The 23,643-nt window shown below is 36.6% G+C and overlaps 1 protein-coding gene across 2 annotated transcripts in view; it reads left to right on the top strand.

Moving 5' to 3' along the window:
* LOC150090550 (protein meiotic P26-like) overlaps nt 1–23,643 on the top strand; it is a 187,433-nt gene that overhangs the window by 60,981 nt on the left and 102,809 nt on the right. For both annotated transcript variants that reach the window (XM_090371419.1, XM_090371429.1), the window contains exons 5-6: nt 1,570–1,683; nt 10,677–10,895. In XM_090371419.1, the coding sequence (XP_090227545.1) occupies nt 1,570–1,683; nt 10,677–10,895 (333 nt within the window). The remainder of the gene's footprint in view (nt 1–1,569; nt 1,684–10,676; nt 10,896–23,643) is intronic.

Below are 23,643 nucleotides of genomic sequence, written 5' to 3' on the forward strand. Positions count from 1 at the left end.
TATGATTTACTGAACTCAGTTACAAAATTATCAGACAAAAATAAAGAAGACAAAACCATAATGTTTTAACCATATTTTTAGAATTTTAGGTCACTCATCCACTGAATTGAAATACAGATACTTGTTTGGAGTCTGGCAGGTGAATGTGAATGTCTGTCCTTTTGTAAGCTGTTTACATTTTGCCAGCAAAGCTAAAGTCTGTGGAAAGATTAAATAAATCTCACTGGCATCTCACCGAAGCCATGTGGGAATGGGAGTTTCCTATAAGAAAGACTTGCTCAACTGGCATTTGTTAAATGACAAGCAAAAAAGCAATTTCTCATAATTCATAATAAATGAAAATAGAAAATACTGTATAGTGAGTAAAGAATATTGGTTTGTAAAGGTACATGGGTAATTTTATTTCCGAATTAAAAAGTGGCATCTGTCACACCATATTAGCATTGGGGGATTAAAAATGTCTGTGTATAAATCTAGTTGAAAATTGATGTTCAAAACTATAGGGCAGTTAGTTATATTTAGCATACCAAAAACAAATGAAGCTTATCTCCTTTCCTGATATTTATTGCCATAAAATAATAAATCTTAAGAATAAAATGTATCAAGGTTCAATACTTCTGCTCTTTTCAGAAACATCTAATTGTTATGCATTTGTTTCACAAACAAATTTCATAATTATTAATTAATAGATAACTAGTTTTTTCTTAACTAGAAACATTAACAAAATTCTTTAGTTTTTAATGTTTTTTATATTTTAATATGTTTTCAAAGTTAAAAATATGGTTTCATTATTTATTTGATTTCAAAGCATTTAAATTATTTTTAAAATACGGACATATTGTATTCTCTCACTCAAAGATTAGGGTTGGTGATTCGATGTATTTTGGGGTCGGGCTTGGGGTCCGCGGGCGTCCGATTCCATGGTGCATTGCATCATTGATTTTGTCTACGAGGGTGTGGAATACAAGTAAACTAATTGTATAGTTATTCAACAATGGAGAGCATCAGCACTGAAGTGTTCTACAAGACATAATAGAGGTAATTCCTCCATTTCTTAACTAATAATTATTAATGCAGAACAAAATTTAACGACAATGCTTTCTGAAACCCCTTTCAACATTGGGAAGTACAAAGATGTATAAAATAACTTGGGAGTCCTGATACAAAGTTTCAACTTTAAAAGAAAGAACTGATACAATACAACTAAAATCTCTGCTCTCCCCCCCCCCCTTTTATTTTTACTTCAAATTAAGCTATTAATGCAGTTCTGGAAATCACTATGTAAGTTAAAATGAGGTAGAGATGCAAAATGTAGTGGTTGCATTGTGCCTTTTAATATTACTATACTACATTGTGCCTTTTAATATTACCTACTTATGGTACCTACAAAGAAAAAGATTTGCATATTGCTGAGTGTACGTGCCAGGTTAATTTATATAATTGTCTGTTTCCTGTTGCTGTCACCTTCTCTCTGTACAGCTTTTAAATGAATTTTGAAATGTATAATTTTTTTCTTGCAATTATTCTATGAATTGAAATTAGCTTTTTTGCTTTCTTGTTGTGTTGTAGGTAGTATCATTTGATGAAATGAAATCTGCAGGTGATGGGATAACTGTTCATAAGCCTCTCACTTGCCCAAATCATGCTGGGGAATTGATGAAATATTATTGTCATACATGTGAGGTAAGAATGTCTTTATAATCTGAAGAAATATAATTCTATGTGATTTTGATAAGTATGTTTCGAGAGAATTATACATATTCTGAATATATACTATGGAATAATCTAATAAATTTAATGAGGATAGCACACCTTTGAGTATGATGTGTATTTCTTCATAAGAAATGGAAGTTAACAACAAAGTTTACACATGTATGTGACAGCTCCTCCAAGTCGGAGATACAAACACAAACAAAAACTTTTCAGTTTAATGCAAATCAGTGATATGCATTATCCTTTGATTTCTGTAAGAACAATAATAAACTACTTGTAACTTTACTTGTTAACTTGTATCACAGAGGCACTCGCTGGTTTGCAAACTGGACTTAAATTTCTTGAAACAGAAAAGGTAGATTCCTTTCAATTTTACAGTTAATGTCTTATTGAAATTGTTGAAAAGAAAGAAAGAAAGAGATAGTGAAACAGTCAACCCTTGATTCAATTTTTTTTTAAAATATGAAAGACTTAAAAGTAACTACTAAAATGAGCAAAGGTTTGTTCGCTAATGTCTACCTAGTATTTGAAAGAACACAGTGCATTGATTTCCTTTTTCTTCCGAATTTTCGACCGTTTGTTAATTTCAAAACACAAACATGATAGTCAATACAACCACATGGAAAAGCAGTTTTTATGAGTATTGATTGTTTTTGTGACAAAAGGTTTGTGTTTATTGCATTTAGGTATATTTAACAACATGAATATATATATATATATATATTTTTAATACTTTATTGTACAGTGCATCAATAAAAGATTGAAACAATGTAATTGCATATTATTTCCATTATTATTCTTTGCATGAATTTTCTTGGACATAGTATTGCAATTATTGAGCAAAAAAAGAGACAAGCAAAACTGTAGTACGTATGAAGTTTGAATGCCGAAAAATGGCTAGAATGTTGTAACATGATCCCGCTTATATCACAATGTGATTCTTTGCCCCGAGCATTGCATTATAATGGGTTTCACCTGTATGTCATTGTCATTTAGCAGAGTTGTTTTATTATTAATATAAGTGTTATCCATCTAAGATCATGAAATTGATATAGATAAGTTCCTGTATTAATAAGATTTCGGTATCCTCCACTTTCCCCTGTCAGCTTTGCTGATGTGTATATCTGTGACTTTCACAAAGTTATTGAGGTCTTTTTTTCTGGTTGTGATAAGTTGTCAACTGTTTTGGGTGCTCTGTTCATATCATCTGAACTTATTGAGAGCTTGGACCACATCCAAATACCCACTGACACTGTCATTCCTGAACTTCTATTCTGGCTACCCTCTAAAGTAGCATCTGAAAGGGAATGACCCTTAGAGAGTATGCTCCCCTGATATGCTCAGGCAAGAACAGTACGGCAACAACTGTAACCAGAGAGACAAAATATTCATGCTGTATTATTCATGATAAACAAGGTCATGAATAATACAGCTGACAACTTCTATAAATCCCCCCCCTCCTCCCAAGGTAATAATCCAGACTGCTCACAATTCACCATACTTTATCTTCTCCAATCTGGTGATTGGTGATCCCATTAACAATATTACAAAACAGCATGTTTGTGTGTTTCAAAGATAACAGTGGCTGTTTCAGAGAACAGAATTCTTAAGAAATTCTTCCAAATTTTTCAACTGTCCATTGTTCAGTATAGGTAGTCTCTGATTTATGTTGGGGATTTGTTTCTTTGAACGGACTTATAGTGAAATGACATGAGTTAAACATGTTTTTCTTTTTATATGTACATTTATGTTATAACAGGAGACGGTCTTGTTTGGATTTTTGGACTTGCTGACTTAAGCTTAACTACTTGACTTAAGCTTAAGCACTTCACTTAACTACTCATTAAAAACAAAAATTAAATCTTTATTAAAACAGGAAAGGCAATAAAAATTTACACATGAATTGTATTGTGTACATAAACATTCATTGTTTATGTATTGTTATTTTTAGTTTTGCTAAATTTTTCACATTTTAAGAAATTGGGGATAGAATCCTGAACAGAATTTTTCCTCTCCCGGTATAGTTTGTTATAGTAGCATGGAAAGATCACTCACTTTATTATACTGTAAAAACTGATATGCATTTATTTCATACTCCGCTTTATAAGGGCTACTAAGGGAATCAAACCAAAGTGTACATATTTAAGAAAATTGGTCTAAACCACACAATGAATCAAAGTCTATACACTTCAGGTGGGATGAATTGAAGGTAACTTAAAACAAACCTGAAGAATTAATAAGACATTAATTACAGAGTGTTATAGGCTGAGTAGAGGTCAGGGAGATAATACGTGATATGAACTCTTTGATCTTCATCTGTTTCGTATGTTTTTTTTTTCTCTCTCTATAAATTTCGCTATAAGCAATCTTAAACTTTTCTTTCTGTTTTCAAGAAACGTTTGGTGTTTTCATCCATTCCATCAAACACAGAGACCATCCTGAATTTTACGAAACACTTCTGCCATTTCCTTTAATTTGAATAGCTTCTTGGGTTGCTCCTGTTCCTCAGTGGATTCGGCTCTCCTTTGCTCCTCAACTATTTGTGCATTCAACTGGGCTAGGTCTTCTGTTGTTAAATTTTCACCTCGTTCATCCACAAGATAGACTACATCTTTGTTCTCCAGGACCAGCTGCAACTCCTGGGCTAAGTTTACAATTTCTTTGGTAACAGAAGGCATCAGCTCACCTTTGTTGAAGCCTTCGTTGTTAAAAATGGAATTTTATGTTAAAAGGCTAGGATGTAATTCTCCAAAGAAATAGCTGTTGGGACACAGTCCATGTAACTTAAACATTGTGGGGGTTTCCCCAAAGTGCTTCAACGTAGTTCACTGTCTCAAACAACTTAACTTGTTGCTTAATTCCACGTTTGGGTCATCTTTCATGAGAATTGCCATCCATTTCTCAAATAGGTGGCGATTCTCATTAAAGGATGTCTGAAACTTTTCAGTTTCAGACATCCTTTTTTGTTTTACTTGTGCTGGCTGCATTTTGTCTTCCTCCTGCACACTTACCTTTATAGCTCCAACTCAAGTTAGATCCTTGTTGGTTAGCTGAACAGTCCCCAACTTACGTAAGTCGGAATTATGTAAATTCGGACTTAAGTAAATTTTTTTGCTAAAATCATAAAGATACTTTCTGTATAATTTAAGAGTGAAGTCGAATGAAGGAACAATAAGTATAAGTTCTTATTTTCATTTCCATACAAGCTATGTTGGATAATAACCTGTGGCGTAACTAGAATCTAGGTAAATAAATTTCATTTTCTGCTTTAAAAATTCTGAAGAAATATTCAACAGCATTTGTTTGAGACAGTGAACTACGTTGAAGCACTTTGGGGAAACCCCCACAATGTTTAAGTTACATGGACTGTGTCCCAACAGCTATTTCTTTGGAGAATTACATCCTAGCCTTTTAACATAAAATTCCATTTTTAACAACGAAGGCTTCAACAAAGGTGAGCTGATGCCTTCTGTTACCAAAGAAATTGTAAACTTAGCCCAGGAGTTGCAGCTGGTCCTGGAGAACAAAGATGTAGTCTATCTTGTGGATGAAAGAGGTGAAAATTTAACAACAGAAGACCTAGCCCAGTTGAATGCACAAATAGTTGAGGAGCAAGGGAGAGCCGAATCCACTGAGGAACAGGAGCAACCCAAGAAGCTATTCAAATTAAAGGAAATGGCAGAAGTGTTTCGTAAAATTCAGGATGGTCTCTGTGTTTGATGGAATGGATGAAAACACCAAACGTTTCTTGAAAACAGAAAGAAAAGTTTAAGATTGCTTATAGCGAAATTTATAGAGAGAGAAAAAAAAAACATACGAAACAGATGAAGATCAAAGAGTTCATATCACGTATTATCTCCCTGACCTCTACTCAGCCTATAACACTCTGTAATTAATGTCTTATTAATTCTTCAGGTTTGTTTTAAGTTACCTTAAATTCATCCCACCTGAAGTGTATAGACTTTGATTTATTGTGTGGTTTAGACCAATTTTCTTAAATATGTACACTTTGGTTTGATTCCCTTAGTAGCCCTTATAAAGCAGAGTATGAAATAAATGCATATCAGTTTTTACAGTATAATAACGTGTTTTTTCTTCCTTTTGTTTTTTTTTCCTTTTTTTTTTTTTTCTTAAATTTTCCTTTAATCTGGACTATTTTCTAAATTATTTAATAATGTTTCTCCAACATTACTCTATTCTTAATTTTGCAAGGATGTTGAGCAAATAAAAATTTGTTAAATTTTTATTCGCTCTATTGGTTTGCTACACTACTGGCATACTTTAATTTCTTTTTATTGAAACATAAAATTAGTTAAATACACTCAACATGCTGTGGTTTTCGCATATTTGCTGTCATTGATGTAGTAGTAGTAGTGGCAAGAAAGAAAATGTATGAGCTTATGCAGCATCAGCCAAAAAAAAAAAAAAAAAAATCACACCATTCCCTCCAAATCCCTGTCCAGTTCCTCCTTAAATTTATTCAACCTATCAACTTCCACAACGACAGATGGAAGTTTGTTCCAGCAATTAACCACCCGCTGGCTAAAGGCAAATTTCCGCACATCTATTCTACATCTGTCTTTTCTTCATTTGAATTTATGCCCCCTTAGGTTCGTAATCTGAACAAGTGGAAGGATCCCATCAGAAGTCAGGTGCTCAACCCATTCAAGGCCTCATATACCTCAATCAGATCACTGTGCAGGTGCCTAGTCTCCAGACACTGCAATTTGCAGAACTTAAGCCTCTCTTGGTAAGAGGATCCCTTCATTCCCCTCACCAATCTTGTTGCCATTCTCTGTACACGCTCAAGTAAATCTACATCCTTCCTAAAATGAGGCCTCCAGGCCTGTACGCAGTACTCAAGGTGTGGCCTGACCATTGCCTTATACAGAGGGATAATCACCTCCTTTTCCTGCTAGCAAAATTCCTATATATCATTGACAAAACCCCATGACCTGCCCTGGCAGCCTGTCTACATTGCTCAGAGAACTTCATATCTGACTGCACAATTACTCCCAGGTCTTTTTCATTTTCTACCACCTTAAGCGTAGTACTACACAGTTGGTACGTTTCTCTGGGGTTACTTCTACCCATATGCAGTACTTTGCATTTGTCAAGGTTAAACTTCAGTTGCCACTTCTTAGCCCATCTGCCCAAATTATCTAGATCCTGTTGCAGTAGCACACTGCCATTACTGTCATTAACAACCCTGCCAACCTTTGTATCATCTGCAAACTTCGACATTAAGCCTGATATACCTTCATCAATATCATTGATAAATATACAAAACAACAGTGGACCTAATACCGAACCCTGTGGGACTCCACTAATAACATTAGTCCAAGAAGAGCAGCACCCATTGATTACCACCCTCTGTCTTCTCCCACTTAACCATCATTTTATCCATTGTAGCAACTTACCCTTAATACCATTCTGCTCCAATTTGTACAATAGTCTTCCATGCGCAACAGTGTCAAAAGCTTTCCTGAAATCGAAATATATGATATCAAAAATATTTTTTGCATCCATTTCCTTTGTAACCACATCATAATATCCTATCAAATTTGTCAGACAAGACTTTCCCTTAACAAACCCATGCTGTGTCTGAATTATTGCTGCAGTCTTGTCTAGATGATCCTGCAATGCATCTTTAACCAGCGACTCCATTATTTTACCCGGAACAGAAGTTAAACTAACTGGTCTGTAATTATTCGTGTCACCCTTCGATCCCCCTTTGTGAATTGGGGATACATTTGCACATCTCCAGTCCGTGGGAACCTCCCCTGAGTCCAAGGATGCTCTCATAATTATGGCTAAGGGTTTGCTTAGTTGCTTTGCCGCCTCCTTTAATATAACTGGATAGATCCCATCCACCCCAGGTGCTTTTCTTATGTTTAACTTCAACAATTTCTCTTCCACTTTGCTCTCAGTTATTACAAGATCATTAAGCACCCTGCTACAATTTGATAACCTTCTGCCATTTTCAAACCTTAATAACACCTCATGTGTGAATGTAGATGCAAAATACTCATTCAGTTTGTTTGCTGTCTGAGCAGGATCATCAACAGTCGAACCATCGATGTCGAGTGGACCAATCAGATTCATCCTCTTCCTTTTAGAGTTTATATAAGTAAAGAAATCCTTGCTGTTTTCCTTAGCATCTTTTGCCAAGGATTTCTCGTAATCTGCCTTCGCCTGCCGAACCTCCTTTGTGACCTGATTACAGATTAACATATATCTGCCATAGGCTTCTGAGTCGCTTGATAATTTATATGCATCCCATGCATTTTTCTTCTCTGTTACGAGTCTCATTAGTTCATTTGACAACCATTTAGGCCTAAACCTTGAACAATGTTTCTTAATAGGTATGAAACTTTTAGTAGCTTCCACGATTAATTCCTTGAATGCTTCCCACTTAGAATTTACTGTTGGTAACATCATCAGTTGATCCCACTGTACAGAATTTAAAAACTGTCGGAGACCACTGTACTCACCTTTACGGAAGCAAAAACCCTTTCCTTTACCCCTGATGGTAATTAAATCTTTAAGTAAATCCCACGTCAGTACACTCTGATCACTGCCACCTAGTGGTTCTTTTATCTGCAAATTCCTAATACATGAATGATCACTGCTGATAACCAGATCAAGAGTATTACTTTCTCTGGTTGCCTCTCGAACATGCTGCTGCAGAAAACAATCATCCAATAAATCCACAAAAGTCTGACTAGTGTGTGAGTGCCCAACTCACAAGTTCCAGTCAATATCTGGGAAGTTAAAATCCCCCATTATAAGACATTCTGATTTACTAGCCCACTCTATTTCTCTGTACAATTGTTCATTGTACTCATTCGAGTCATTAGGCCTATAACACTCCTACTCTAATTTTTGCTTTCGCAGTGCTTATGTCACACCAAACTGACTCAACAGTGCACTGTTCATCTATATCAACTGGATGCACTTCTTTTGATTTTATGTTTTTCTTTATTAACAGCATAACATCTCCTCCCTTCCTATCCTGTCTGTCCTTTCTGTACACATTGTACTCCCCAAATTCCAGTTCGGCATTCCTTATATCTGTGTGACACCACGTCTCTGATATTCCAACAATATCCGCCTTTGATGTCTTGACCAACACTTCAAATTCATCAAATTTATTTACTATACTTCTAGCATTGGTATACATGCAAGTATACATGCACCTATTCCTATTCCCAGCCACTCTAACACATCCCATATACTCACCTGTTTCACGATGACTGACATCTGTCCCTGAACCCCCAACACCCCTCGCTCCAGGTCACTACTTATTCTAAAAGAAGTTGTGCAAGAATCACCTTCGCCTCTGCCTACGGCTACTGTTAAACTATTAGTCCTTGTATCCCCCCAAGCTATCAGTTTTCCGACCCACCTAACACTGCCTCGATAGCATCAGCAAATATTCTTGCACCCTTTCTATTTAAGTGTATCCCATCCCTGTAGAAGCAATCTCTCCTGTTAACAAGTACAGTCCAGGCTGAAAAAAGTTCTACCCCTTGAGCCTTGCACAATCTTTTCAGGGCCGAATTGATCGACAAGGCTCTCATCATATACTCCCTCCTATCGTGTCTGGGCAGAATTGCAGACACTTTCAAATTCAATCCTAATTCATGGCTTTTTTTCATCAGTGACCTGTACTTGTTAAGTAATTCTGCCGGTCTCCTACTCTTAATATCATTAGTGCCAACGTGTACAACTATATCACCTTTTGTGCCCTTAAAAGATGATATCCGCTCTACAACGTCATCAACCTTTGCCCCTGGCAGACATACTCTGGTCCTGTTCCACCTATCCTTTTTACAAAGCATGTTTCCCATTTCCCTGACAATAGTCTCCAACAACTACTAGTTCCTGTGGGACCAGCGCATTTTGCCTTGTGGGTTGCCGCTGTGTTGCGTGATGACCAAGTGCAAGCTCTGGCGTTGATGTGGGCAGCTGAGAGCCTGATGTGCCCCTCAATTTAGATCTTTCGAGGGCATCCACCCTGTCCTTCAAACTCTCATATAGGCCCATAACAACGCTGAGTTGTCGCCTGATTTCCTTACACTCCTTACATCGCGCGCACACAAAGACATCCCCCATGGCAATATCATGTTCCGTTCCAGATAGTTCGGCAAACATTTCACAAGTTGCACATTTTTTAAGGCTGTGATGCGTTGGAGAATCGCCCCCCCCCTCAGTTCTCCCCCGAGTCACAGCACTCCTGCCACTTTGTGCCCGTTGCTTTGCTGCTCTAGTTTGGGGCATGATATTTTAAATTAATAAGATCAATAAATTAAATTAAATGTCAATACTACGCTATCTAATAGAAACAGTGAAGCGTATTACTGTTTCTATAATTATACGTTAGAGCTACCTAACTACCTCAATTAAAAATTTGAATTCCCGATTACTATATACAAAACAATGCCTGCAATATTCGAATGAAATAACGGTTTTATAAAGTATTACGTATATCTACAAAAACATTTTATAAAAATAAAAATAACCAGCGTAATTAGAACTATAAGACAACGTATTAAGTACAATATAAAATAACAATTATGTAAATAATAAGCAAAAACTTGGTTTTTTTCGGAGCCTGTAACTCGCAGCTGTATTTTCTAAATTGAGTCAGCGCCCTCTACTCTACTATCCTTATTTTTTATTTTCATTTAATTTTGCACTTATTTCTGCTGTTTAATATTAGATTCATTTGGATTTAATTAGAATTTTGTGTATGTGTGTGTATGTATGTATGTAACAATACTTTTAAACAGTCACCAACACCTGAATTATATTTTGGGATTACACTGTATTATCTTGGATATTTGATGTAACTTACCAATTGATGATAATAATAAGTTGGTAGTATCTTAGGTTTAAACTTTTATTAATTTCTGAACATTCTGTTTTTAATTTCAATATTTTATTTTTGTAAATTTAAGATTCCCATTTGCAACGAGTGCATTGCAGTTGAGCACAAGCAGCCAGAGCATCTTTATGAGAGAGCTTCTGAGGCAGAACAAAAACAGAGAGAAGAGCTCCAGAATCTGATAGCAGAAAGCAAAAGCAAGGTGAAATTTTGTGAAGAAGCTACATCTACACTTGAAGCTTGCCTCTCAGAACTTCAGCTACAAAGAGACAGTGCTAAATCATATATTCAGGTAACTTATATTCTGAAATTAAAGATATTCTTAATAATAACAAATAGAAAAGTGAGTGAAATAACTTTATAGGGTGTTTTACATAATTTCACCACTCTCAGTTAGACGGGTTACTTCGTTTAAAATCTAGTAGTTCACTCAGGAATGGTCTTGTTATTGGAAAAATTTAAGATACCCTTCCATACGCCATAGTGTTTCTTTTTCTGTGTAGAATTGCTCATATCTAGCCAATTCCTAAAAAAAGGATAAACTCTCTCCCAGTTATTGTCCCATTGCATATATACCTCAATTTCGTGTCAAGTAATAGAAAAATCATTCGACCATCAGCTCTTACACCATCTCAGCTTTTTATCTGATCATTGCCAGTATGGTTTCCAGTATGTCCACCCCCTGGTGGTACCTTGATTACATATTATTCATCTTTGGACAAATTTTATTAAAAAGTTAAAACTCAAGCTGTTGCTCTTGATATTTCTGATCGAGTTTTGAATGATGCCTTAATTTTCTTTTAGGCAACATACAGACATATAAATGGACGACCATTACTATGTTGATGCACTTTCTTATACCACAGAAAGTCAGTTTTTACAAAAGACAATCTAAACGTTCTAAAAATATTCACTGAACAGTAAACTTTGATGAAGGGAGTTCAAAAAAGATTTGTATTCACCCAGAAGTAGTTGTGATAGAAAGATAATTATTTTTTGTTTGGTGCCTTAATCTCTATAGCAACCACACAAATTTTCGTTTCAATCTGATTATTCAATTTTTTTATTTTTAATTTTGCAGCACTGATTGAAGCGAGGTGTCACAATGGATAATGTGGAATACAGATCAGTGATTTGGTTCCTCTTTCTGCAAGTGAAAGCACTCAAAACAATTCAAGAATAAATGGTCACTGTTTATGGAGACTGCCCAGGTTGCAGTGTTGTTGCACATTAGTAAGAACAATTCAAATATGGAAGAACCTCTGTGCATGATGAAGAAATCCTAGGAAGCCTTCACAACGAGTTAACACGTATTGCATTACCTCGAATAAGTAACACTTCACCAGTGGAGAAGACTATTTATTTACTTATTCTCAGTGGATACTACCACCCAGACAGTACTGTTTCAAGGCTCGTTAGCCTATCATCGGTAGTCGGGTTGTTAACCTGGTGTTGAAATCATGCCAATCCAATTATGAAGTATAACTCCACAATATGAGAGATGGCAAAAGGTGCACATAGTAATATTACTAAAAAGAAATAAATGCACAAGACAAACTACGAACTTGGAATTCACTATAGAACTTTCAGTGTAAGTACACAATTCTCTGTTCGTAATAGCAAACTACAGTAGTAGTGTGAACGGCATTGACTTAATTTTATCTCATGTTGTTACTACCTTCACAACAAATTACCATGGGTTTCACTGCCTTGAATAAGTACTTATAAGTACTCAGATATGTAACAGTAGTCTTCACCAATGGAAAAGACTATTGTTACTTATTCTCAGTGGGTGGGTAAGGTACCCTGGTCTTGCAGTCATGCCAACCCAGTTAAGAAGTATAACTCCACAATATGAGAGATGGCAAAAGGTGCACATAGTAATACAGTGGATTCTGGTTATTTGGGCCACCGGTTAATCGGGGCAGCCGTTTATTTGGGGCAAATCTTAAAAAACAGAACCCAATCGAGAAAATAGCCAGGGTTTACTTTGCTTAATTGGGACAAAATGCCGTTTAATCGGGGCAGGAGACCGCAGCACTGAAGATTACCCTACAATTGTCTCTGACCGTACCACATAGTTCGTTCGGATTTCTGGAGGTCACAACCATAAAACAATAAAGACAATTAGCAGTCACCTGTTTATTGGGCTTTTGTGTTAGTGAAATCTATCATAAACTGATAGTAAACTCGATCTTATTGAATTTGCGATAATACCGACAGCTGGAATTCTGTGGGTTATTATGGTAAAATGTGTTTACACTTCTATGGAATCTTCAATCATATAAAAAAAAAATAATTTTCAGAATCTTCTCTTTATTCCTATTTTTAAAGCTTCGTAATTTGTTATTCCGTTCTCACTTGCGCGTAACATGTTACTTGCAATTTGTGTGTGCCGTGTTCTTTGTTATTGATTGCTTATCTTTTTACTGTTTTCTGTTGATATTTCTGTTCACAAGTGAACAGAAATGTCAACTAGTTTAGTTAGTATGTACATATTACAGTACAAATTAATTCTTCCGATTATCACGTATATTCTTCAGAATTTCACGTATCATTTAATTTTTTAATTGGTAAGGTAATAAAGGGTAAATTTGTACTTAATATATCTTTACTTTTAAGGCCTGTGGATAATATTCCTCCTATTTTCGCTAATTAGAATCGCTGTTTAATTGAATTAAAATTCAATTCACAAACGTGATCACAATGACCGGCGCTTATTACATATCGTATAATAATCGTGAACGGTACTTTACAATGGTGACTCCATCGTAATGTGATTTGATTGTACAGTGAACCAATTGTAGGAGGATGGCATTGTATTTTTAACTACTTACGTGAAACTTTGGATAATTGGGGCAGCCGCTTAATCGGGCCAAAATGCACCGGTCCCGATGTGTCCCAAATAACCGGAATCAACTGTATTACAGTCACGATATGAGATACAATTAAATCAATGCTGTTCACACTACTACTGTAGTTTGTTATTACGAACAAAGAATTGTGTATTTACATTGAAAGTTCTATAGCGAATTCCAAGTTCATAGTTCATTATGCCTTGTGCATTTATTTATTTTTAGTAATATTACTATATACACTTTTTGGCATCTCTCATATTGTGGAGTTATACTTCATAACTGGGTTAGCATAACTGCAACACCAGGGTACCCACCCACCCACTGATGATAGTGGCCAACAAGCCTTGAAACAGTGCCGTCTGGGTGGTGGGATCCACTGAGAATAAGTAACAATAGTATTCTCCATTGGTGAAGCGTTACCTATTCGAGGTAGTGCAATACTGGTAACTCGTGAAGGTAGTCACAATATGATATAATTAAATCAATGCCATTCACACTGAAAGTTCTATAGTGAATTCCAAGTTTGTAGTTTATTATGTCTTGTGCATTTATTTCTTTTTAGTTCTTCAATTCATGTAAATTGCTGGTTCAGGTATCTGATGTGTTCCTGAACAAAGACCCCAGAGGAGGAAAAATCCAATGATCAAAAGGTCTGCAGTTGTGTCATCCAGAAAATTGGATTACTTTTGTCCAATTCACTGAACTGGCCTGTTGTTATCAAGAACCCAAGCCGCCACTTTGTTGTTTGCATTTTGTCACTAATTCCTGTGAAACTAATAAATACTATATATTCCAGCATAGTGAACTTCTTTTTTTTTTTTAAATTCATGCTTAATTCTTTAGAAGTTCACTTTATAATTGGCTTCCTTTTTCTAGTCATCTTTTTCATTTTACACAATGTTTTATTACAGTAAAATCTGTACCAAGAGACACTGTTTACTTTTAAATTCAATTATTTGTTCTCTTTTTCTGAAAGGTTCAAATTGTGATATTTCATTGCACTGCACAGTAAAATGCACATACACAAATGTGCACTGAGGTAGGTGAGCAATTCCTTCTTCCATATTCAGTACTGTATTACAAACTTGTTTCATTTAAACAATTCCTCTCTATGGAAGCACATTTACTATAAGAAATTGACAATTGCAAAAGTATGCTTTTCAAGATCTCAAAAGTAAAACTGAAAAGTTCCTACGAATTCCATGAACATTTTCATCTGATAAACATGAACAAATTCAGGTTTAGGATTTTAGGATACAGCAACTGCTGTAACAAGTGTTGCTAAAATTGGAGCATTAATCCTTGAAGACCTCCATATTAGCATCAAAGAACTAGCTGCAGAGCTCCAAATTAGTGTAGGATCTGTGGAGACCATCCATCCATCCATCAGTTGCATATGAGTAAAGTTAAGTTCCTGGACTTATGATCCCTTACCAGAAGAAGGAAAGGGCAAAATGTGCCAGGAAAAGCAAGATGAGTTTTTTTCACAGCTAGTCACAATGGATGAAACTTGGATCCATTACTATGATCCTGAAACTAAAAAAATGTCAAAAAAGTGGAAGCATGCAGAATCCCCCCCCCAAAGGCAGTGGTGCAATACTAACATACTTACAGATTGCCTTCCAAAGGGCTGTACTGTGATGACGAAGTATTATTCAACCTCATAAAGTTACGTGCTGCTGCTGCTATGGGGGGGGGAGAGTTGTCAAAAGGTATGCGCCTGCTCCTCAGTAATGCCCCTGTGTACATTCCTCACATGCTGCAGTGAGGTGTGCTCACTAATGTGGGTTTGAAATATTGTCTGCATCCTGATTATTCCACTGACCTTGCACTCTCTGATTTCTTCCTCTTTCCTGCCCTGAAGACCTTTCTTTGTGGGAAAACATTTTACTGCTGATGATGAGGTAATTTCTGTTGCTGAGTTGTAGTTTGAAGGACAGTCAAAGAACTTTTGCAAAACTGGCCTGTGGAAGCATATTGAAGCAATTCCTCTTGTTATAGGAAAACCACAAAATCCTCGTTGTTTCAAGGGCATAAAGTTGAATCTTTTGAATGTTGACTGGAAGTCTAATAAAAAAGCGTGGATGACACGAGATATCATGAGCGAATGGATAAGTCACTTTAACCAAAACATGATTCGTCGAAACAGAAAAATTATCCTTTTCATGGATAATGCTGCATCTCACCCGCACATTGAATTGTATCATTCAAATCGTTTTTCTGCCACCAAACACATCTGCAGAGTGTCAGCCCGTGGATCAAGGGATAATAAAAAATTTTAAACTTCACTACAGAAAACATGTTTTGAGACATCTCATTGCAAACATGAACGATGTAACATGTGCGAGTGACCTTGCAAAGAAACTCAGCATCCTAGATGCGATTCAGTGGATTTCCTCTTCAGTAAACGCAATTAGAAAACAAACTGTTGTGAACTGTTTTGTAAAGTCTGGCTTCTCAAACGCAAAAATTGAAGTTGTGAACAGCAATGTGGAGCACCAAGAAGAACAAGAACTTCAATATCTATTGATAATGTACGATACTTCCGATACAAGTGACCCTGGCTACAAAGATGTAGACTCGAACCTCACTACAGAAGATGGTGCTCTAGATATCAACGACATTATCATAGATATTTTTCAAAAAGTTCCTCATGAGTATGAAGAAATGGAAGGAGGTCATTCTGTCGAAGAACATATTAATGACGAACCACCGATGAAAATAGAAGCGCTCATACAAATCAATCGTTTAAAAATGTTTTTCGCCGCTGAAGAAGATACTGAAGGACTTTTGATGGTTTCTTCACTCCAAACAAATGATGAAAACAAAATTATCAGCCGGAAGAAGATGCAGAAGAAAATAAGTGATTACTGTATGTCTTTTTCTTAAGATAAAGTCATAATATGCATAGCACAATTGTATGTATATTATTTACAAAAATATTGTTCAAAATCTGTATATATTTTAATTTAATTTTACATTAAACGTTTAACAATTTTTCTTTCTTTCTTTCTTTCTTTTTTTTCCCTCCCCCAGACTTCTTGTTAGCGGACACTTCTCTCTAACGGACACATTCTCGTTCCCCATGGCTGTCCGTTAAAGGGAAGTTTCACTGTATATAGTATTTATTAGTTTCACAGGAATTAGTGACAAAATGCAAACGACAAAGTGGTGGCTTGGATTCTTGATACCAACAGGCCAGTTCAGCGGATTGGACAAAAGTAATCCAATTTTCTGGATGACACAACTACAGATCTTTTGACCATTGGATTTTTCCTCCTCTGGGGAACAAATCAGACACCTGAACCAGCAGATTTACATGAATTGAAGAACTAAAAAGAAATAAATGCACAAGACATAATAAACTACAAACTTGGAATTCACTATAGAACTTTCAGTGTAAATGGCATTGATTTAATTATATCATATTGTGACTACCTTCACGAGTTACCACGTATTGCACTACCTCGAATAGGTACGCTTCACCAGTGGAGAAGACTATTGTTACTTATTCTCAGTGGATCCCACCACCCAGACGGCACTGTTTCAAGGCTTGTTAGCCACTATCATCAGTGGGTGGGTAGGTACCCTGGTGTTGCAGTTATGCTAACCCAGTTATGAAGTATAACTCCACAATATGAAAGATGCCAAAAAGTGTATATAGTAATATTACTAAAAATAAATAAATGCATAAGGCATTATGAACTTGGAATTCGCTATAGAACTTTCAGTGTAAATACACAATTCTTTGTTCGTAATAATAAACTACAGTAGTAGTGTGAACGGCATTGATTAAATTGTATCTCATATTGTGACTGTAATATTACTATGTGCACCTTTTGCAATCTCTCATATTGTGGAGTTATACTTCTTAACTGGGTTGGCATGACCGCAAGACCAGGGTACCTACCCGCCCACTGATGATAGGCCAACAAGTCTTGAAACTGTGCCGTGTGGGTGGTGGTATCCACTGAGAATAAGTAACAATAGTCTTTTCCATTGGTGAAGACTACTGTTACTTATTTGAGTACTTATAAGTACTTATTCAAGGCAGTGCAACACATGGTAATTTGTTGTGAAGGTAGTAACAACATGAGATAAAATTAAATCAATGCCGTTCACACTACTACTACTACTGTAGTTTGCTATTACAAACAAAGAATTTTGTATTTACATTGAAAGACCTATAGTGAATTCCAAGTTCGTAGTTTGTCTTGTGCATTTATTTCTTTTTAATAATATTACTATGTGCACCTTTTGCCATCTCTCATATTGCGGAGGAGTTATACTTCATAACTGGATTGGCATGATTTCAACACCAGGGTAACAACCCGACCACCGATGATAGGCCAACGAGCCTTGAAACATTGCTGTCTGGGTGGTAGTATCCACTGAGAATAAGTAAATAAATAGTCTTCTCCACTGGTGAAGCGTTACTTATTCGAAGTAATGCAATACGTGGTAACTCGTTGTGAAGGTAGTGTATAGTGTGTTCGTGTCTAACAGCACCAGGGGTTTCCCCTATATTCGCATTGCTTTCATTGTGGGTGCAACAGTTCACTGTAAACGCAAGAGATTTAAAAATGTATGGATCTTGAGATGCGTAATGTCATGTACTGTTGCTCTTCTGGCCATTTAGCTGCTAGACCAATGTTGGGACCCAAAGTTGTCCACACTATGCCTCATGGAGGCAGATCAGGTACACCAGTATTTAGATATTTACTCTGGCAGGTCCTGCCACCTAATTTCCCGAGATTTCAATGGCTAGGACTTATTTGTAAAAAAAAAAAAAAAAAAGTGGGGGGGGGATAACATGCTGTTAGGGTTGAGAGGGAGGGGGGAGGATAACATGCTGTTAGGGTTGAGAGGGAGGGGGGAGGATAACATGCTGTTAGGGTTGAGAGGCCAAGAGTTTGTGTATTAATTTGGATGCTTTAAATTTAGGTTGTGTGGGACATTCGCTGTTGATTTCTCCAGTACTTTAGAAAGAGTAGTAGTAATTGCAATGGGACGATAATTGGATGGGAGGGATTTGTCACCCTTTTTAGGAACTGGCTGGATATGAGCAAATTTACAAGCAGAAGGAAAAACACCTTTGGAATAAGAAAGTGAAAAAAGGCGGCAAAGAATAGGAGTAAGTTCAGGAACACAGGTTTTGAGAACAAGTGGAGAAATACCATCGGGACCTGGAGCTTTCTTAGCATCAAGATTCTTCAAAATTCTTTTGACGGAAGACTACAAGAGGCATTGAATGGAGCGTGTTGGGAATGGTGGGAGGTGTTTTACCAAGATCATTAACCCGGTCAAAGTCCGCCCTGTTTTTGTCTAATTTTTAACCCTAACTCGAAAGTTGCTCCCCCCGAAGAAAACTAATAATTTTCATAATTTCTACTCAATTTTCCAAATTGAAACTCTCAATATACATAAACAGAAGTATATTCTTTGATTTCCTACCTTTAGCGCTCAGCAAAAACTATTAATTCACTCTAAAACAGCAAAAATGTACGATCACATTTCAATTTATTAAATTTTGATGTCGGCAAAACAAGATCCAAGCTTTGAAAATAACGCGTTACTTCATTAGTTCAAAAATTCGCGCGTCAGCTCGGCGCTTCTGGCTAAAACGAATCAACGCACGCAGAGAGATAATTGACTGGTCAAGCTTACGTCATTAACGTTACCAAGGTGATCCAAGGAGAAAATGAAACTGTAAACAACTTTCGTGGAAAACAAACAGTTGAGCATCATTACTTGTGAACACTAATTTGCATGTCTCACTCACAACAGTAGCTTTATTGCTTTTTGTAATTGTACGAAAGAATTGCAATGAATTGGTTTTGAAAAACTAAAATATTGCATTTCCTTTCTTCAATATGTATTATCTACTAAAAAAAAATCAAGGAAATTCATCTACTGGAAGCTATACTGGAAACGGAAAGAAAAAAAACTGTTGTAAAACTGATCACTACAATGCGCATTTCATAAAAAAAAAAAGTTTGCTTTATTGTAATTGTTTCTAGAGGACTAAATCGGAACAGCAGTTTCATGGATGTATATTTGATCTTCTTACGAAATTTCAAGAAGCTATTTCTATTCATAGCTGCGTTATAAACTTCGAAAACTGATATCGAAGGAACTTCACATGCATCTCACCTGGTGTACAAACGGGGAAAAAAAAAAAAAAAAAAATTGCGCAGCTAGTAACAGATTGTGAGAACAATCCATTACTCGTAGTGAGGATTTGGAAATTGTAAGTAATTGTTATTGAATACTTCAATATTTCCTTGATATGCATTTGATATCATCAAAAAATTTCCAGAGAAAAATTGAATTTTCATTATCACACAACGCCCGAAAAATTCACCATAAAATGTCATGTGTTTCAATGTTTGAATTCCATTCTGAGCTGCAAATGTAATTTCACTTCTCTTGCGCTGACAGAGTAGCCGTTCACTGAATGAAGAAAAACAGGGTTCATTTTCATGAAATTTCCAATTCCCTTCTTTCACTTGAGGGAAAAAAACTCCTTAGGGGAGGGAGTCCACCCTTTCTAGTCCGACCCGAGAGAGAGAGAGAGAGAGAAAAATAAAAAATACCCTTTTGGTGGGGAAAAGGCCAAGAGATTGTCAAACGTCCAGAGCGCTAACTTTCATTTTTTTATTTATTATTATTTATTTATTTTATTTTATTATATTATTATTATTTTTTTTTTTCTTGTGTTGTTCTAGCAATCCATCCTGGATTGGGGCTTCCCTGGGCCGGGATAGTGCTTCTCCTCTTTTCTCCTTCCCTCTCTTCATCTTATACAAGTTTTTCTTTCCTCCCTGGGAAACCTTTTTTGGCTGATGCTGCATAAGCTCATACACTTGCTTTCTTGCATCACATGCTACTACTACTACTAGGGTTGAGAGGCCAAGAGTTTGTGTATTAATTTGGATGCTTTGCCAGGGAGGAGGGCGTGCAGTTAGTAGGGGAGATCTTGCCCTCCTGCTAGGGATGAGTACCTGGAGGCAGTCGTCCAGGTGATCGCTGCTTCCAGGTAGCCAGAATGCCCAAATACAACATCACAATACAGAACACACACATAAGCTCACACAGTTTTTCTTTCCTGTCACTTTCTCCCGTGCGGGATGAAAAATTTTTTTCTCTCTCTCTTGCCTTCCTTTTCATCTGTCTTCATCCAACATGGGATATTCCTAAGCGGGATGATTTTTTTTTTTTTTTTTTTTTTTTTCTCACGACACACACTGGCCTTACCCTGACAATGCGTAAGAACTGAACAGAGCAACGAAGCCGAGATGAACTTTTGTTCTAGGAGCCGCCCATACAAAAAATAAAGAAAATAAATAATAATAATAATAAAAAAAAAAAAAAACAGCATTGCAGCTCTAAGTCAGCTTCATCCTAGGATGCCGAAACTGCAATTGTTTTAGAGAACAATATTTTGCATTTTTACTTTCTAACATTATTTTGCATTATAGCTCTGTTACAATATTTTGCTTCGTTTCTTTACATTATTGCTGTAGAAAACGATATCGGTGTGCACGATGTTTCATCACAGATGCTGGAGTTCTAATTAGTCAGTTCATCCTAGGATGCGGAATTACTAATTAGTCCGATTTTGGTCTGGTGCTCATTTGATAAAAAATCCAGAATAATTCCTCTGGAAATATTAGCTAATGAACTGCATTATAAATTTCAAACATCGCTGTATTGCTTATCCTTTGAGTGACCTCATGTTTTCGCCTTGTACAATTGTTTTATTGTGGACACTTTCTTCCAGTCAGTAAAATCATTATTATACCTATAAAGTAATTCATTATGTTGGGGGAAACTGTTTTTGCTCCTAATTGATGTAGCACTTTCGAATTTCGCAAATTGGATTATTTGAACACAACATACATTAGAAGGTCGGTAAAAGAGTTGATAATTGATGGGCAGCATTCCGACAAACAAATTTTCTGTTTATATTACGTGATGACCACACGGTCCGAGATCCCGAAATAGAGAGAGAGAGAATACAAGAAACCGCACTGCATTTAGCAGTCACCGACTCATCTGCCAAAAACCACAGTAAAACAATAAAAGTGATGGGGAGTAAGTCTATTTGTCAGTGGAGTTTATCTGTTTATTGCAGTTCAGAACAGCATTATGACCGTGGATAGTGAATTTATTCGGCTTCTGTACTAAAACAGAATTTCTCCCTTTGCGATGACATCAAAGCGTAACAAGCAAATATCTTCTTACGATACTTTTTGAGCAGCCGTTAGTTGTAATCTGTTAGCTTTGTATTGTTACAAATATTGCAGTTATGTGAACAATACACATTTCAAGAAAGAAAGAAATTCATAGCGGATGATTTTTTTTTTTCTTTCTTTTGATGCACCAGTTTCAAAGTTTATAACGCAGCTATAAATAGAAATATTTTCTCGAAATTTGGTTAGAAGACCAAACCCAGGAAACTGCTGTTCCGATATTGTTTACTAAAAACAATTACAATAAAGCAAACTTTTTTTTTTTTTTTTTTTTATCAAATGCGCATTGCAGTGTTATCAGTTTTACACCAGTTTTTCCCGTTTCCAACAGATGAATTTCCTTGATCTTCTGTTCGTAGGAGCAATACACGTTGAAGATAGGATTATTGTTCAAGGTTTAGGCCTAAATGGTTGTCAGATGAACTAATGAGGCATATGGGAGAGAAGAAAAATGCATGGGATACATACAAATTAACACGTGACACGGACGCCTATGATAGATACAAGTTGATCTGTAACCAAGTTACAAAGGAGGTTAGGCAGGCGAAGGCAGATTACGAGAGATCCTTGGCAAGGGATGCGAAGAAAAACAGCAAAGAGTTCTTTACTTATGTAAACTCTAGAAGGAAGGGGATGAATCAGATTGGTCCACTTGAGATCGATGGGTCAACTGTTGATGACCCTGCTCGGGTAGCTAACAAACTAAATGAATATTTTGCATCGACATTCACACATGAGGAGTTATTCAGCGAGGGGAATGCCAGAGGTGTATTCAACTCTAGCAGTAAGCTAGAGAATCTTGTAATAACTGAGAGCAAAGTGGAGGAGAAATTGTTGAAGATAAACACAAGAAAGGCACCTGGGGTGGATGGGATCTATCCAGTTATATTAAAGGAGGCAGCAAAGGAGGTAAGCAAACCCTTAGCCATAATTATGAGAGCTTCCTTGGACTCAGGGGAGGTACCCATTGACTGGAGATGTGCAAATGTGACCCCAATTCACAAAGGGGGATCAAAGGCTGACACAAGTAATTATAGACCTGTGAGTTTAACTTCTGTTCCCGGAAAATTAATGGAGGCACTGGTGAAAGAAGCACTGCAGGATCATCTAGACAAGACTTCAGTTATAGCTAGGACACAGCATGGTTTTGTTAAGGGGAAGTCTTGCCTGACCAATTTGATTGGATACTATGATGCAGTCACAAAAGAACTGGATGCAGGGAATAACTTTGATATTATATACTTGGATCTTAGAAAGGCTTTTGATACTGTTGCACATGGAAGACTGCTGCACAAATTGGAGCAGTGTAGCATTGGAGGCAAGTTGCTGCTATGGATAAAGGGGTGGTTGAGGGGGAGAAGACAGAGAGTGGTAATCAATGGACACTGCTCATCGTGGACTAATGTTATTAGTGGAGTCCCTCAGGGTTCAGTATTGGGGCCTTTATTGTTTTCTGTATTTATAAATGATATTGATGATGGTATATCAGGCTTAATGTCCAAGTTTGCAGACGATACGAAGGTTGGCAGGGTTGTCAAGGACACTACTGACACTATGCTGCTGCAACAGGATTTGGAAAGGTTGAGCAGATGGGCTTCGAGGTGGCAAATGAAGTTTAACATTGACAAATGTAAAGTACTACATATGGGAAACAGCAACCCCAGAGCAATGTATCAACTCTGTGGTACTACACTGACAGTGGTAGAGAATGAAAGGGACCTGGGGGTGGTGGTGCAGGCAGATATGAAGTTCTCTGAGCAGTGCAGACGAGCTGCAGGAGTAGCTCATGGTGTATTATCAATGATATATAGGAATTTTTCTAGCAGGGATAAGGAGGTGATTATTCCCTTGTATAAGGCAATGGTCAGGCCACACCTAGAGTACTGTATACAGGCCTGGAGGCCTCATTTCAGGAAGGATGTAGAGC

This window comes from Mastigoproctus giganteus, chromosome 1, assembly GCF_048544385.1.
Source record: "Mastigoproctus giganteus isolate SK-2022 chromosome 1, ASM4854438v1, whole genome shotgun sequence".
Taxonomy (NCBI): Eukaryota; Metazoa; Arthropoda; class Arachnida; order Uropygi; family Thelyphonidae; genus Mastigoproctus; species Mastigoproctus giganteus.